General features: G+C 42.1%; 1 protein-coding gene across 2 annotated transcripts in view; it reads left to right on the top strand.

Annotated features, from left to right (window-relative positions):
• PTDSS2 (phosphatidylserine synthase 2) overlaps nucleotides 1–16,029 on the top strand; it is a 66,287-nt gene that overhangs the window by 36,762 nt on the left and 13,496 nt on the right. Inside the window, exons 5-11 of one of the 2 annotated variants that reach the window (XM_066631520.1) lie at nucleotides 1,536–1,670; nucleotides 4,944–4,994; nucleotides 7,169–7,282; nucleotides 10,815–10,847; nucleotides 11,556–11,674; nucleotides 13,817–13,931; nucleotides 15,810–15,955. In XM_066631520.1, the coding sequence (XP_066487617.1) occupies nucleotides 1,536–1,670; nucleotides 4,944–4,994; nucleotides 7,169–7,282; nucleotides 10,815–10,847; nucleotides 11,556–11,674; nucleotides 13,817–13,931; nucleotides 15,810–15,955 (713 nt within the window). The remainder of the gene's footprint in view (nucleotides 1–1,535; nucleotides 1,671–4,943; nucleotides 4,995–7,168; nucleotides 7,283–10,814; nucleotides 10,848–11,555; nucleotides 11,675–13,816; nucleotides 13,932–15,809; nucleotides 15,956–16,029) is intronic. The other variant, XM_066631521.1, reaches the window with a different exon arrangement.

Genomic DNA, 16,029 nt, shown 5'->3' with positions numbered 1-16,029 from the left:
TATCCTTCAGCCATATTTAATGATTTTAATTGTTGAGATCCTGGGTGTGTTAATGTTTTAATCGCTTTTAATATTGTATTGTTTTAATGTATTGACTTTATTGTTAGCTGCCTTGAGTCCCCTTTTTGGTGTGGGAGAAAGGCAGGATAAAAATTGTCCAGTCTGTCTCAGATCTTTATGGCACAAAGTTAAATCCCCCTTCCAGGGTTCTAAACCGGCTTTCATTTCACATTGCTAAACTAGAGAAGTTCTACTTGGCATTTCTATGGAGACACTGTTCTAGACTTTGGTATAAATGATTAATCTAAGGTATTGTGTGGGATTCTGCTGAAATGCCTTCATAATCTAAAACTGGGTTTCTGTCAATGGCCTATAAAAGAAATCATGAGAGATTGGTCAGATAACTTTCTTCTGTCATGAGTATTGTCTCTCCTTCAACCATTACAATGGCATGGCTATCACTAGCCTTGTAATTAGTAACTTGCCTGTTCCACTTTGGCAAGTCAAATCTCTCTCTAGAAGAGTTTCCTTCTCTTTCATCAAGCCTGCACTGCAAATTACTATAGTCTTAAAGCCAGGGACAAGATTTTCCCAGAACAATTGTCTTTTGTTTAAAATGCTAGAGCAGTGGTTTTCAAACTCCTTAGACCCTAGGTCTTGGACACACTTTTTAGAATGACAGTCTGTTGGGACACACAGGAAGTGATATCCTGGGCAGAAGTGACATCATCAAAAAAATTTAACGTCCCCATATGACAAAATCAAATAAAGTAAATTAAAAGTTTACAATAAGTATAAGTTTAAAAATGTATTTAGAATAGGGAAGAATCTGCCTAACCTTCCCAAGAAGTTGCTGATCTGTTTAAAAAAAATTTCCCAAACATCCCAAAGACTGCAATCCTATCCACACCTACCTGGGAGTAAGCCATATTAATTGTCATTGTTGAAAGCGCATACAGAGTAGCCTGTTAAAAGTACAGATCACTCACATTTCCCCAAATGTAGTCACGAATCAAATGTAATATATTAAAAATAAAATACACATTGAAATGAATGGGAGCCCACCTGAAATTGGCTTGTGACCAAGTGGATCCCAACCCGCCATTTGAGAAACACTGTATTAGAAGATGTAAAGAATGTGCCTCTCTGTTTCAAGCAGAAACAATATTACAGTACAGTATAGTATTAGAGCACATTCTTTGCATAGGATGGCTATTTAAAAGGTGTGCATTCCTGAGGGTGGGGCACCAGAGTTGGAACTCTTGTCATATAAAATAATTTGTCCTTGGTCTTTGCTGTAAATTGTAACTTTTTTTTAAAAAGAGCACTGAACTGGACACTTGAACTTCATTCTTTGGTTTATTTCAGGAGACATGAGACCCAATGTGCAGATTCTTCTGTCTCCATTTTAAAGATTGTGCCTGTGCTGTCAGCTTACCAAATGTAAAAATGAACATTTTCAAGGAGCATTCTACATTATGTTAAATATTAGAACATGTTTAATTTATTTCTAATAAACGTATTTAATTCTGCAGACTGTACATGATGGAAGACAGTTTATGAAATTCATCGATCCTAATTTAGGAGTCCCCTTGCCAGAAAGGGACTATGGTGGAAATTGCCTTATTTATGACCCAGGCAATGAGACTGATCCATTTCACAATATCTGGGTGAGAGACATTTGTACTCGGTAGTGATTATTCTGTGTTGATACTTTATCGTCTAATATTTGGATTATTTTATCGCAAGGGTGAGCAAAATGTAGATTGCTATTTACTGGTCAGTGCTTTCTAGGTTGGCAAAGGTTTCTGAATTCTGGCCCTTTTTCCTTCCCTTCCAATCAAAACTGTGTGTGTGATTGATGGGATGAGTGAGTGTGGCAGCATAATTTTCAGTCTTTCTCCTAGTGCTAAGTGTTAACTCTTTCTCTCTAGTTCATGCCTGAAGTGTACCCCCAAGTGATCCATCCTTTGCAAGAAGATTGTGTAGGTGCTGTTTCACTATTTAGGTTACAGTCCAGTGTCTTGCTCTTCTTGCCCAGTAATGTCCCCTAACAGTTAATGAGCCTCTGCAGCATCAGGTTCCCTATCACTAAGGATATATGCCAAATATATCTCAGTCAATCAGTTATGTCTGCTTCATTGTAGTTGCTGGAAAATGGTTTAGGGACAACATGGAAGAGAGCCAGGATAGTATAGTGGTTCAGGAATTGGACTCAGACCTGGAAGATCCACGTTCAAATCCTCACTCAGTCATGAAATGACCTTGGGCCAGTCACTCACATTGCCTACCTCACAGGGTTGTGGCGAGGACAAAAGGAGGGGAGGAACTATGCTTACCACCCTGAACTCCTTGGAGGAAGGGAAGAAACTAAGCTGTTGAACCAAACCAAAGAGAGTTTGGACAGAAACTAGGATTGGATTTCTGTATGGCATGGAAGAACTACAGATTAGTTCTTGTTGAAAACAGATTTTTAGGTTGAATTGGTGCTCTGAGGCATCCCATGCCTTAATTCTAACAGTTGTGTCCTATTTAGTGATCATACTGCTGCACTTATAAATAATACCCTCCTAGCAGCTTCCTGAGCCTTTGAACAATCTCCTGAGGAGCCCTTGGAAACTCTGTGGGGTGGGGCTGTTGTGGGAAGGGGTTATTGCCAGAAACTGTTTGGAGGGCAACTTCAGTAACCCAGTAATGAGAGTTTTCTTTGAGGATTTCTAAGTCAAGGGAAAAAAAAGTGGATTTTTATATGGAGTGGAATCATACTTGTGGTCTAGTTCAGCTGTTCTCAGATTGTGAGTCTAGGACCCACCACTGAGTTGTGACCCAATTTTTGGTGCTTTGCAAAACTGATAGGTCAGATTCAGCCATGTGCATGTTAAACACGCTGTTACTTAGGAGAGGGAACACTGCTGCCCAATCACCATTATAGCCACACCCCCTGGCAGCAACCTCTAAAACGTTTGAGAGCCACTAGTCTAGTTGTACTGTTTAGGAGTAGTGGGCAGAGCATTTATTTATAGGTCATAAGAAAGGTATTTGGGGCATGGTTATTTGAATGGGAGATAATTGCGCTCTAAGTTCATTACTTGAGAGAAGCTCTACAGCACTGGTTCAGGGAGTTTGAGAACCGGGGTAAGTCATTGAGGGGGAGGGGGGAAAGGCAGCAACGTGATCCCCAGAAAGGTGTTTGTACACTTACCTATAGCCAGCCTCCTGGGGAGACCAGGGAGCCTGTGGACCCCTTTGCAGGGATCCCCAAGCCTTTAAACTTGTGAAAAAAAGCAAATCACTTTCTGTGTTTGTCACGAAACTGAAAGTGAGCTTTTTTTATTTCAGAAGTTTGGGGACTTAGGGAGCCCTGCAGGTTCCCAGGACCACCCCCCCCCCAGGAGGCTGGAGCTGGCTGTAGGTAAGTGTATAAACCCCTTCCTTGTCCCTGGCAGCAGCTTGATCCTAGGGATCACATTGCTGTCTTTCCCCCTTCGCCGCCCTTTAAGGGGCTAGAGTTAGGGCTTCCCAGGCTGGTGAGTTTTGACTCACCAGTTTGAGAACCCCTCTCTGTAGTTTGTGGGAAGGGGAAAGACTGTAGTTGCCCATTACCATTTGAAGAGGAAAACTCACAGCTCAATTTTAAGAGTGTGGGGAATGAATAGGGTGTTGTTTTTGCCAGAGGATCTCTGTTGCAAATGGTCACCTTTTCTCAGCTGTTTTTTCACTTCTAGATCTGTTTTTTTATACCTCTATAGCTCACATAAGTTACCTTGCACAGGAGTGTCCTTGTTCTCATTTGTGAAACATAGAAGGAATGCCTGCCTTGCCTTCTCTCTCACATCACCCCTCATCTTCCCTACCCTCAACATGTGCTTCTCAGCCATGAGGTTTTTCTCCACTTCTTTCCCACTTTTACAGTCAGTGTGTTTGCTTCTTTGTTCTTCTCTAAATGACTCACCTGACCAATCTTTATCACTGGCAAGAATCTAGAGAAATAAGACTTCCACCCATTCCATCATATGTCCTGTAAAGAAAAATATTCCCTGTCCTTGCAACAAAAGTAAGATTATTAAGATAAGTGTGCTGGCAGCAGTATCTAGACTTTATAATAAGCCTCATTGTAACTGTGCTATTTTGTTTGTTTCTTTTCTAAGACTGCAGTCATACGCACAGTTTAATAACGGAATAAAACTGCATAAAATCAGAATCTTATCTTTTCTTACTTAGTGGGCCTCAGAATGGCTTCGGACGGTCCTAGAGGGGCACTTCTGGTTTTCAGCCCAAAAAGATACAGAACACGATATAGCCAAAATTAAGCACTTTGCAGTCACTTTGATTTGATTTAGTTGGAGGAAGTTTAAGGACATACATTATTTTCCCAATTAAAAGTTAACTTTTCCTAATTTGTAAACATTGTATAGATAGGTTTCTCCTTAAGTTATATTGTTTAAATTTTGAAATCCAAATACTATTTGGGATGAGATTGGGGTGTAGTCCTGAGGTGCCCATGGGCCAGCGCAAGTCCCTTGTGGCCCAGGAGGGTTGCAGATGTACCATAAGTAAAAGTTTCCCCTTGCCTCTGGCTGTGCTGCCTTGGGCCCCTACCCTACGTGGGATACAGGGCAAGCCTCTTGGCTTGCCTGTTCCAGCGCAGGGTAGGATTACGCCCTTAAGTTACTAAGGAATACCATTACAGTATAAAAAAATGAATGTTCTCAAGTTATGATTGTTGGCTGTCTCTAACTGCAGGAGATTTTTTCCTTTTGTTTTAGAAGCAAGCAATAACAAGTGTTTTTTCATATTCTGTAACTGATATATTTTACTGCAATTGTTTATGCTATAACCTATCATAGATTATGCTTCTTTATGTCAAGTACTTGATTTACTTTTATCTGAGGAAAAATTTGGTGTAATTTGTGTGACCTCATTTTTCCCTGCTTGAATTACAGGATAAACTGGATGGATTTGTTCCTGCTCATTTCCTTGGCTGGTATTTAAAGGTGAGATTTGGGCATTTCTGAGTTTGGCTTTAGTTAGCTTTTGAAGTTTGACTGCCTCTTTTTCAGTGTTCAAAACCAATTATGTAAGGCAATCATCTATGAAATTTTTAAATTGTGTTTGCCCTACTTTAAACTATTTCTTTCCAACTGCATTAACTCATTTGTCTGTAAGTCATACACATGCAAGTTCATTCTGAAAGTTGTGCAGTTACACTTAGTCACCTCAGGTTGAATGCAAAATGGTGCCCCCCACACATGGATTAGTAGATGTCTTCTATGTAAGGGGAACTCCCTAGGTATGCCCAAGTTGATGAATCTGTAGATTTTTAAAAAGAGAACCAAAACACTGATGTGAACAGACTCAGGGGCCCAAATCTTGAAATATTGGAGGGTAGGCACCAGCAGGTGTCCCCACTGCCAATTGAGGGCCACTGAGCATGCTCAGTTAATATCAGGGGTGGAGGGTAAGAAGAGAAGAAAATTGGCATGCCCAAGTCAATTGGACATTTGGCTTGGGAAAGTGCAATACTTTCATGTCCTCTTGTGTTTATATTTTAATAAACAGATAAAGCATATATGTGATCAGTCACACAATAAACATTTCAGCATCCAGCACTCTACTTAGAAAGTCAAATTCCTTCCTATGCTTGTTCCAGAAAGTAATCTGACACTTTAGCTTGAGAAGTGTCTGTACCACATTCTTAAGACCCATTTTGGGGGGGGGGGGGAATCTAGCACACTAGATTATTTTACCAAGCCTGGAAATGAATTTGAAGTATGTTTGTTTCATATTGCTATAAGGAAGCTTGCAGTAGTTTCTCAGAAAGCTTCATCGAGTACACTTATAGGCAGTTGCAAATCATCTTCTGTTTCTAAAATTCTGAGTGTTATGGGCATGGAATTTTATCAGTCAATAATTTGACTTCAGAAGTTATAGTTTAAGATCTTTATTACAACTTTGGGAAAATGCTTGCTCAGCAACTTTGCTTTGTGTTCTCTTGTTGCTGCTTCATCTGATAGTGTTGCAACAGATACTTTAGTATACCAATACAATTCAGTAACTTCTGTACTATGTAGCCATCAAGGTTTTCCCTTAAGTGTGCTAGTCAGTACTTAATTAAAGTACTGGTTAAAGCAACAGAGCGGTTAACTGGTTGCCCTTTCATTAAAGCTGAAGTTTTCAAACTGGAGTGTCGCAATGCCCCAGCCTGAGAAGCCCTGCCTCTGGCCCCTTAAGGGGTGGGGGAGAGAGGAAGGCAGTGATGTGATCCCCAGGGTCACACAGCTGATGGGAGTGGAAGTGGGGATTTAAACTTACCAATCCCTGTGTTGGGCTCCGGGAGGTATGGGGAGCCCCATGCAGCTTTCCACAGGGCTCCTTAAGCCTTGGAAAGTAGAAAAATCATGATCGTGACCCACTTCTGGTTTGCAATCATGAAACTGGAAGTGGGTTGCGATTGTGATTTTTCTGCTTTCCAGGACTTGGGGAGTCCTGCGGAGGGCTTCATGGGGCTTCCCACACTCCCTGGAGTCTGGTGTGGCAATTGGTAAGTTTCAACCCCCCCTTCATTGCATCATGGCCTTTCTGCTCCCAAACTCCTGAGGCGTTTGGGAACGGCTGCATTAATGGCAACTTATTTCAGATAAGTAGTGTCTAGTAAGTAGTATGGTATCTAGAGCTTCATCTACTCTATGACTTACAGATGTATGTGAGTGGTTAGTTTTTCTCTTCTGCTGTTTTTGATACAAGGTGAATATAATATATGCAGAGGAACATGGCACTTTCAGATCAAAATATAGTTCTTAAAATACAGCCTAAGTTTTTGAAGGGGACTAAGAACATAAAGAATTGTGCTGTGTTCCTACCTTAAAGTAGGTTTTAACAGTTTGGACTACTGAGGCTTGCCGTGTAGTCATGAGGTTTTATGTTCAACGGATCAAGAACTACTCATCTTCAGAGGAGAATGGAAATAGAGTGTAGTAACAGTGTAATATAACTCAGCATGGTTGCAAATCTCTGCTACTTAACTATCAAGTTCCGCTTCAGTGAGAATATTCTGGAATTTTTGTGGTATATAATGTAAATATTTAAATAAACTTTCAGGATTGCATAGTCAAGATTTCAGGTAGTCTGATCTATAGTACTAACTGGTTTTGTTTGCTTTAAAACTTAGACACTTATGATTCGTGACTGGTGGATGTGCATGATCATCAGTGTAATGTTTGAATTTCTGGAGTACAGTCTAGAACATCAGCTTCCTAACTTCAGTGAATGTTGGTGGGACCATGTGAGTACTACAGTCTTAAAAAAAATCTTCAGGACCAATATAATGACTTAAAATTCTTGAGTTGACAAGTTAGTTAATAGGCTTTTGTTACTAGTTAAATCTTAATGGCTTTGAGGAAATAACGTCCTCCCTTACACTAAAGACCATGTAGTTCTGAAGTGTTGTATCCTTTGTGTGAAGTTCACTTGCCATCAAACAGGTTTGAAATTTTGTTTCCTCTTCATAGTATCTGTGCTGTTGCATGTAGTGGAGTTCTGTACATGTGCAGAGTTGACCTCAGAAACATCTAGAGGAGGGGTGCCCAAACCCTGGCCCGGGGGCCACTTGTGGCCCTCAGGGACTCCCAGTCCGGCCCGCGGGGAGTCCCCAGTCTCCAGTGAGCCTCTGGTCCTCCAGAGATTTGCTGGAGCCCATGCTGTCCCGACGCAACTGCTCTCAGTGTGAGGGTGGCTGTTCAACCTCTCGTGAGCTGTGTGACAAGAGCTGCTTGCTGTTTGACATCTGTGATGCAGTAGCAGCAGCGAAGGAAACACCTGCCTTGTTTTGTGCAAGGTCTTGTGTATAGGCCTTGAGCTATTGCAAGACCATTCATTCATTCATATAAGTTCCATCTCTAATATATTTATTTATGTAAATTTATTCAGATTTTATTCCCGGCCCCCACTACAGTGTGGGAGAGATGATGTGACCCTCCTGCCAAAAAGTTTGTACAGCCCTGTTCTAGCTTGTTAAGTTTTCTGCCCCTGCACTCAAGTGGGTGAAACCCCTTGCACACCATGTATCTTGAGGTTGGGAAGAATATCCAATCATGCAGTTGATGTAGCACCATCAGAAAGCTTCCTTTTATTTTCCCTCAGAAGAACAAAATGCACATTTTCATCTTTATTTCTTATCTTTAGTAGTATGTTTTTATACGTATGCATGCCCACACATATATTTTGTAGTTTGTAAGTTAGCTAGCTCTGCTTCATTGTATGGCAAGCAGGATTGCCTTTAGAAGTGTCACAAATCTCCTCTGCTGAAGGGCATGGCACTTTAACCTATACCCACTTTTAGTTAAGGAACAAGCTACCTAGTCTCTACTATATGTGACTGCACACAGACCACGGAAGAAGTTTACTGGTTGCTTTTCTGTAGCTTTAGTTTTTTGAGTGGTCATCTGTCCAGGTATATGACCCCTCCCACCATCCCATCCGCAGGTCTGGCTCCAATTGTTATATCAGTGATTTTCAACCACTGTGCCGTGGATGGTCCACAGGTATGCCTTGGGAGTTTGGAGAAGGGTCATTTATTAGTAGGGCTATTAGGAGATGTGAGCCCTTCGCTAGCAGCATGGTGTGCCTTTTCAGTTGTCAAAAAACAGATGGTGTACCTTGATGATTTTAGCGCCTTGTCTGTAGGCTGAGATTAAAAAGGTTGAAAATCGCTATGTTGGATGTTTCTTTAAATGCTGTATTTTGAACTTGGGTGATCAACCTCAAAGGAACCAAGGGGTTGGACATTCTTATGCTCTTGAAGTTCATGGGGTTTTTTCACCACTGAACCAGGAGTAGAATACTCAAAAAGCTTTCACATTTCTGAGATTAGATCTGTTCATGCACTGTTCTGCTATGTGTCTGCCCAGATGACCACTCAAATAATTACTCTTACAGGTAAAGCAATCTGTTTGTACTTATACAACTGTTTAAGGGTGGCATGCATGAAGTGAACTTGTTTCGTTAATGGACACTTCACAAGATGCATAGTTATTCCTATACTATGTGCCATGTTTAAAAAATGGGAATTTTATCAACAGCTCCTTAACTGACACAGTAACATGTTTTGCAGTGTAGCATAGCAAAGGGAGGTATTGGAAAACTGGGTGTGATGTAACCAGGGCTTTTTTGCTAATGGAACGCGGGGGGACGGAGTTCTGGCACCTTTTTGCAGGGGTCCCTCCCCTTTGGAGGCATTCCAGGAGGGGGAGGGAGCAAAACAGAGGCATTCGTGGGGGGGTGCTGGGGGGTGCAGGGTGGGGGGGGCTGGCCCCTGCCTGACCGCACAACGACCCCCTCCTGCCCCCATCCCCAAGCTCTCACCTGAGCCCAGCCCGCCTCCCCTCCCCCGGTGCTCTGCTTCCCAGCCGGTGGAGGGAGACACGCGCTGACACAGAGGAGGAGGACAACGACGGATAGCTAGCCAGCCAGGGAGACGGGCTGCGGCACCCACAGAACGCCCAGGTACTGGCTTAGCAGAGGAGGAGGGGAAGGAAGCTGGCTGGTGCAGCCCCCATGCCAATCTGCAGCACGAGCCTAGGCGTGTCTACTCAGAAGTAAGTCTCATTGTGCTCAATGGGGCTTGCTCCTGGGAAAGGGTGCATAGCCTTGCAGCCTGAGAGCCCAAGCCTTTGCATGTCTACTCAGAAGTAAGTTCCATTGTTTTCAATGGGGCTTACTCCTGGGAAAGTGTCATAGCATTGCAGCCTGAGTAGACAGGCAGAGGAAGGGCTCTGAGGCTGCAGTCCTCTCCACACTTTCCTGGGAGGAAGCCCCACTGCCTCTACTGGGACTGACTTCTGAGGAGACAGGCAGAGGAGGGGCTCTGAGGCTGTAGTCCTCTCCACACCTTCCTGGGAGGAAATCCCACTGCCTCAACTGTTACCCTGCACATGCCCCATCTCGTCTGATCTCAGAAGCTAAGCAGGGTCAAGCCTGGTTAGTACTTGGATGGGAGACTGCATGGGAATACCGGGTGCTGTAGGCTTATACCATAGTCTTTCGAGACTGAAGGTTGCCAACCATTTTTCTACTGGGACTGACTTCTGAGGAGACAGGCAGAGGAAGGACTCTGAGGCTGCAGTCCTGTCCACACTTTCCTGGGAGGAAGCCCAACTGCCTCTAGTGGGACTGACTTCTGAGGAGACAGCCATAAGCTTTGGCTCTGAGGCTGCAGTCCTCTCCACACCTTCCTGGGAGGAAGCCCCATTGACTCTAATGGGACTGCTGAGTAGACAGGCACAGGATTGGGCCCTGAGGCTGCCATCCTATCCACAGTAAGCCCCATTCACTAAAGTGGACTTCTGAGTAGACATGCATAGGATTGGGCTCTTGGGCTGCAATCCTAGGCACTTTCCTGGGAGTAAGCTCCATTGACTAGAACAAGACTTACTTCAGAGTAGACATACCTAGGATTGGGCTCTTAATCTTGGCAGAGATATATATCTGCACCCATTTTCACATGCTAAGGTCAGGTGAAAAGGGATTCTGTGTGTGTACAACGTGCTGTCCAGCCTTGCCAGAGATCCTCCTCATCCTTCCCCCACAAGCATGCCCTCCACCAGCCAGCGTTTGCAGCTCCTTTCCAGCAATGCACAGCAGCTGCTCAGGCAGCAGAGAACATACAATTGCAGGCCAAGTGCCTTCCCAAAGACACAGAGTATTCTGATACCTGGATTAAACCATATTTAATTGCTTGTTTGCAAACGTAGCTGTTTCTATGTGCACCTAAGGACTCCTCTCGTGTAAGAATTCCTTTTTTGTTCTTACTCCCACAGTTGCTTAAAGTAATTTTACTACATGGAACTCATGTAAGCCATTTTTCGGAATCCATTCACTGCTTCCTCTCCTCGAAGTAGTACCACCCTACATACTACCCGCTACAAGTGCACCTGTACAGTATTTTTCTGCATGTGTAGAAAAAGTAGCTAGGGGGAAGGGGATGTGGAGATTGACAGCCCAATCCTATGCATGTCTACTCAGAAGTAAGTTCATCTTTAGGGGGGAAGCACATAAAAAATATTTTATTTCTCCAATAAAAAATGGTCAATTAATAAATAAATAAATAAATAAAAGATTAACAAGTTGTGAGTTCCTGCACCTTTTCTTTTACAAAAAAAGCACTGGATGTAACAGTCTTAATACTGAATGTGAGCTAATAATGCCATGAACTGGCTTAGATTTAACAAATCATAATTTGTTACGAGCCTTGAGTTTCTGCATTCTCCCACTTTGCACTCAAGGAGAGGAGATTGAAAACTTGTTGTAGCAGTTTGTTAGAAGCTGTAATCTTGTGTTTTGTCCAAAGTTGGGGAACTGGTTTCAAACAACCACTACAGTTAAATAAGCCAAATTATCTAACCAGAATCTGATCCTGTTTTGCTATCATAAGCGCATCTCAGAATTGCACAGACTACTCTGGAACTATTAATTGTGAAAGCATGTATGATGTATGTGAATCCATGAAATTGCTGTTCTATAAGGATTATGATGGTGGTTTCAACAATTTTTTTTTCCAGTGGATTATGGATGTACTCTTATGCAATGGACTTGGCATTTACTGTGGAATGAAGACTTTGGGGTGGCTTTCCCTGAAAACATACAAATGGCAAGGACTTTGGAACATTCCCACATACAAGTATGTTAAATCAGTAGGCTTCAGCTTGTCACGAGCTGGGACCCACCTCAAACCCCAGCTTGCAACATGGGACCCACCTTCAAGAGCCCAGCGGGTGAGAGGGGTGGGTGAGTGAACAGCCACAGTTCCTCTTCCTTTCTTACCCTGTGACCCCTGGTCAGCTACTACGGTGGTCTGCCCCTTCTTTCCTTCCTACTAGAAAGAGGTGGAGCAGAGAGTGGCATAGCAACAGTGTGCACTCAGTTTTGACAGGCAAAGGGAGAGAAGGCAGAAACAAGGTAAGATAAGGTAGAGAACAGTGGGAGTGGTGTGACCAAGAAGAGCAGGTAGATTAGTGGAGTCTGAAGGGGCCCACTGAAGGTTGAGTCTTGACCAAAGCAATCTCTTAAAACCTGTTCTCATGGGACTTGCTTCATCTAGGATATTTTGCTTGGTGCAGGCCCAAGTCTTAAAATTAAATGGTGTTGGCATTATCACCGTGAGCCACCTGTTGAACACCCGTGTGTTAAATTGTAATTCATAACTGAAGTAGAAAATGTAAATTTTAGGATATATTAGCATATCTGAAATTAAGCTTCAAATCTTTAATGCGGTGGACATTTGTTATCTGTGAGGGTTCCTGGAACTCTTGTGGGTACTGAGTTCCACGTGAAATCAAGATTTTGGGGTCCCCTGAACTCTGAACGGAACCAGAGCCTTCCGCTGGTCATGTCCGGAGCTGTTCTGAGGTCCGTGGAGACTGTGTGCCGCCTCCGTGGATCTTCGAAAGGTCTCCATATGTCCTAGAAAGGCATTTCTGGTTTTTGCCCAACCTCCATGACCTTCAGAAGAGCTTCTGGTCGCCTCCAGTGGGCTCTGGTGGGGCCAAGTCTGGCTTCACGCAGGTCCAGGGGACCCGCATTAAGCCAGATCTGCAGGTGGAAATTCCGCGGATAAACAGGCTCCACCTGTATATTCAATTTATTTTGATACAGTTTGGCAAATGAATAGTAAGTGAAACACTTTCAAAACAAGTTTTTAAAAGTTGTTCAGCCACCCCTCAAAGGCAAATAAGTTCTTTCCCCTCAAAGGCAAATATTGGGTATCCACTTCAATAAATATTGAATATTGTAAAATATTTAACAGAGGCTTGATTTACTAATTTTTAATATCAATAGTGTAAAGTGACCATTTCATTAAAACATTTTCTCCACAAAGAAAACAGCTGCTGTCATTCTGATACATCATCCAATTTCTGTTAATTAGCATTAACTGCATGATTCTTTTAACAATGTAGACGTGTGATGTAGTGATCCAGTATTATACATCAGTACCCAGTTACAGCTGACTCCTCAGTTTTTGTCATGGGGACTGCCAGGAGCCATCATGTTCAGTTCAAAACAAATCCTTGTATCATTCTTGATGATGTTTCTGACCCTGAAATATGAGCTACATTTCTCAGTGTTCTGTACTAGTCTAATATTACAACTAGTAAGATGAGAGTGTGGAAATAAATGCCTGCAAGAATTTGCAGCTATGTTTGATGCTTTATCAGCTCATGCTGCAGTCCTTTCAATTTAAACCTTTCTGGCCTAGCTGAAAGCTGAGTATCTGACCAAAATAAACGAAATTCATTTCCAAATGTTGTGAGCCAGAGTTCTCTTCACATATATGGCGCAGCATTTGGTAATTTGAATAAATGTGAAATAAAAGCCCAAATTTAAAATATGCTACATCATTGTTTCCCAAACTGTGATCGCGATGTGGATTGATGCACAATGTTATACTGCAAAGCACTTTCGGGAGCCTTTGGGGGCTGCTTCTGGGTCATGCCAGGCCCGTTACCTACTCCATTGACCTTTGTGGACTCCAGAATGCCTTGTGAAAGCATCTGGAAGCAACTTCAATTCACTTCTGGATGCTTCCATGAGGCATTCTGGAGCCTGCAGAGGCCAATGGAGTGGGTTGCATGTCTGGGACAACCCGTAAGTGGCCTCCAGAAGATCCCAAAAGTGCTTTGTAGCATAACATTGAACATTGGGTCATGACCTACTGCAGATGACAAGGTGGGTTGTGGCAGCATAAAGTTTGGGAACCATTGAGCTACACAGTTCATATCGTGAGATTGCTGAAATGAAATCTTTATGGTTTTTCTTTCTCTAGAGGTAAAATGAAGAGAATTGCCTTCCAGTTCACACCATACAGCTGGGTTAAATTTGAATGGAAGCCAGCCTCCAGTCTTCGCAGATGGCTAGCAGTCTGTGGTATTATTTTTGTAGTAAGGAACTTCTTCTTTCTTGTCACTGATGGACCTAACTGTTCCAAAATTGTTGCTTATTTAGTATTTAAATGAGAGTTCTTAAATCCTGACACTTTCCTAAATCACAAAGCAGCCTTCCAGAATCTAAGACATAGCAAATGGATTGACTATCTGGTAGCACTTCTGCCATTATCTCAGAAGTGAGCCAATCCACAGAGGTGGAAATGAAAAGAAAGGGGCCAGTTGAGCTTATATCTGTAAGTCATACGTCAGCTTGACTAAGTTCTTGATATAATCACATGAATAAAATTGTTGCAAGTTGGATCTGTTAGCAGTTTCTGTGGGCTATATTGTTGTACACAAGTAGTAATGCTGAGACAGTAACTGGGTTCAGACATAATGCAAAACTATGGTTTAACATCTAGACCAGTTCATCTACAAAGTGTGGTTTGTTGGGGCAGACAACTCAGCATCAGAAACCATGATTTCATGTTGGTTTGCAGACTACAGTTTGCACTGTCTACTGTATGTACTCAGTTATAATTTAATCTCATGGATAAGTCCAAACTTTAAGCCAAAAATCATGGCATTTGCTATGACCCATTTATAGGCCAAGGGTAAAACGGGGGGTGTATGAAAGTCTTCGAATTAGATATTTTTGCTGATTTTACCCAAGGCCAGATCTTGCAAAACATCTTACCAGTAATTATTCTGAAGCAGTTATTTTCCAAATAGGAGGAAAGGTGAAGGAGGTTATGGGAGTTGTAGGCTTTGTGAGGAGCACAGTGATTCCATAGCAGCAGCTCTCACAATGACTACAACAATGACTACAAGCTCCTTCATCTCCCTTCCTGTTTGGAGAATAGATCTGTTTGCTGCTTTAGAACAAGGTAATACAGCTTTTTTTTTTTCCCTTTTTTTCCTGGGCATCCTGTTTCTAAGCCTGGTCCCCTCCACCTCACCAAGCAGCTGTTCTTAGAATCGAGGAAGCCTTACAGCATTGATCCATGTATAAGCCAACCCAGGTTTTCATGTTCAATTTTAAGGCATAAATTTTTGACTTGTACATGAGTACAGTATATTTGGTAATCTGTCTGAGCATTCATAAATGATTGATGAACCACAGTTCACTGCACCATGGAGATAGGACTGAACTTTGAAGTGAAATCCTGAGTAGGTAGGAAGCTATAGCAGAGCAACAATTCTAAACCATTGTTTGCCTGTTGTATGTCTGAAAGCTCTAACCATAGTGTGAGTTCTTAACATTTGCAGAAAATATTTCATACTATATTGGAATTCAGCCAATCTAAATAGCCAAGCAGGTTTAAACTGAGGATTATCTGTTGCCGTATCTCACTGTCTCTAAAAGGACTAGATATATTTCTTTTTTATTTTTGAATCTGAAATTGTTATGAATTTAATTTACAGATAGTGAATACTTCCTTTCTATAATTACAAAATTTGAGTTGACATTGTAGAAGGTGTACCAAACTGCCACCTGGAGTACAAGTGCCTCTGCTCATTTTTCAGGAATACTTTTAAGGAGCAGCCTACTTGAAATCAGTTTTGGAAGAACAGATTTATTTGAAACATAATACCTGGAGTTGGGGGGGGGGAGGGAGAAATGAACAGTTTTGTCCTAGGTGGTGGGCTTTATAGGGAATCAGTTTAGTTACCCTAACATTTGTATGAGAAGATTACAACCTAAAAGATGGGGGAGGTGTACATTCAAATGAAAATGAAGGCAAAACAGCTGAACAGAACCATTGCTTAACTTTAGATGAAGATATACAAGTATACTCAAATTCCTATACTCTTGGAATTTATAGTGTATTTTGAATTTGTATAATTGGAAATCTCCTGACATTAAGTGATTCAGTGATATATTCCTGTCAGTTTTTATTGGCAGAGTTGAACACTTTTTACTTGAAGTTTGTCCTGTGGATGCCTCCAGAACACTATTTGGTCCTGCTGCGACTTGTCTTTTTTGTGAATGTAGGAGGTGTAGCCATGAGAGAAATCTACGATTTCATGGATGATCCGTAAGTCCTTCCTCTTAAGCTCAATTGCTCACTTTCAGAACTGATGAGGATTGGTGACAAAAATACTAGGGCAA

Source organism: Tiliqua scincoides, chromosome 1 (genome assembly GCF_035046505.1).
Source record: "Tiliqua scincoides isolate rTilSci1 chromosome 1, rTilSci1.hap2, whole genome shotgun sequence".
Taxonomy (NCBI): domain Eukaryota; kingdom Metazoa; phylum Chordata; class Lepidosauria; order Squamata; family Scincidae; genus Tiliqua; species Tiliqua scincoides.
Note: the sequence above shows the minus strand (reverse complement) of the source record. Positions and strands in the feature narration are given on the sequence as shown.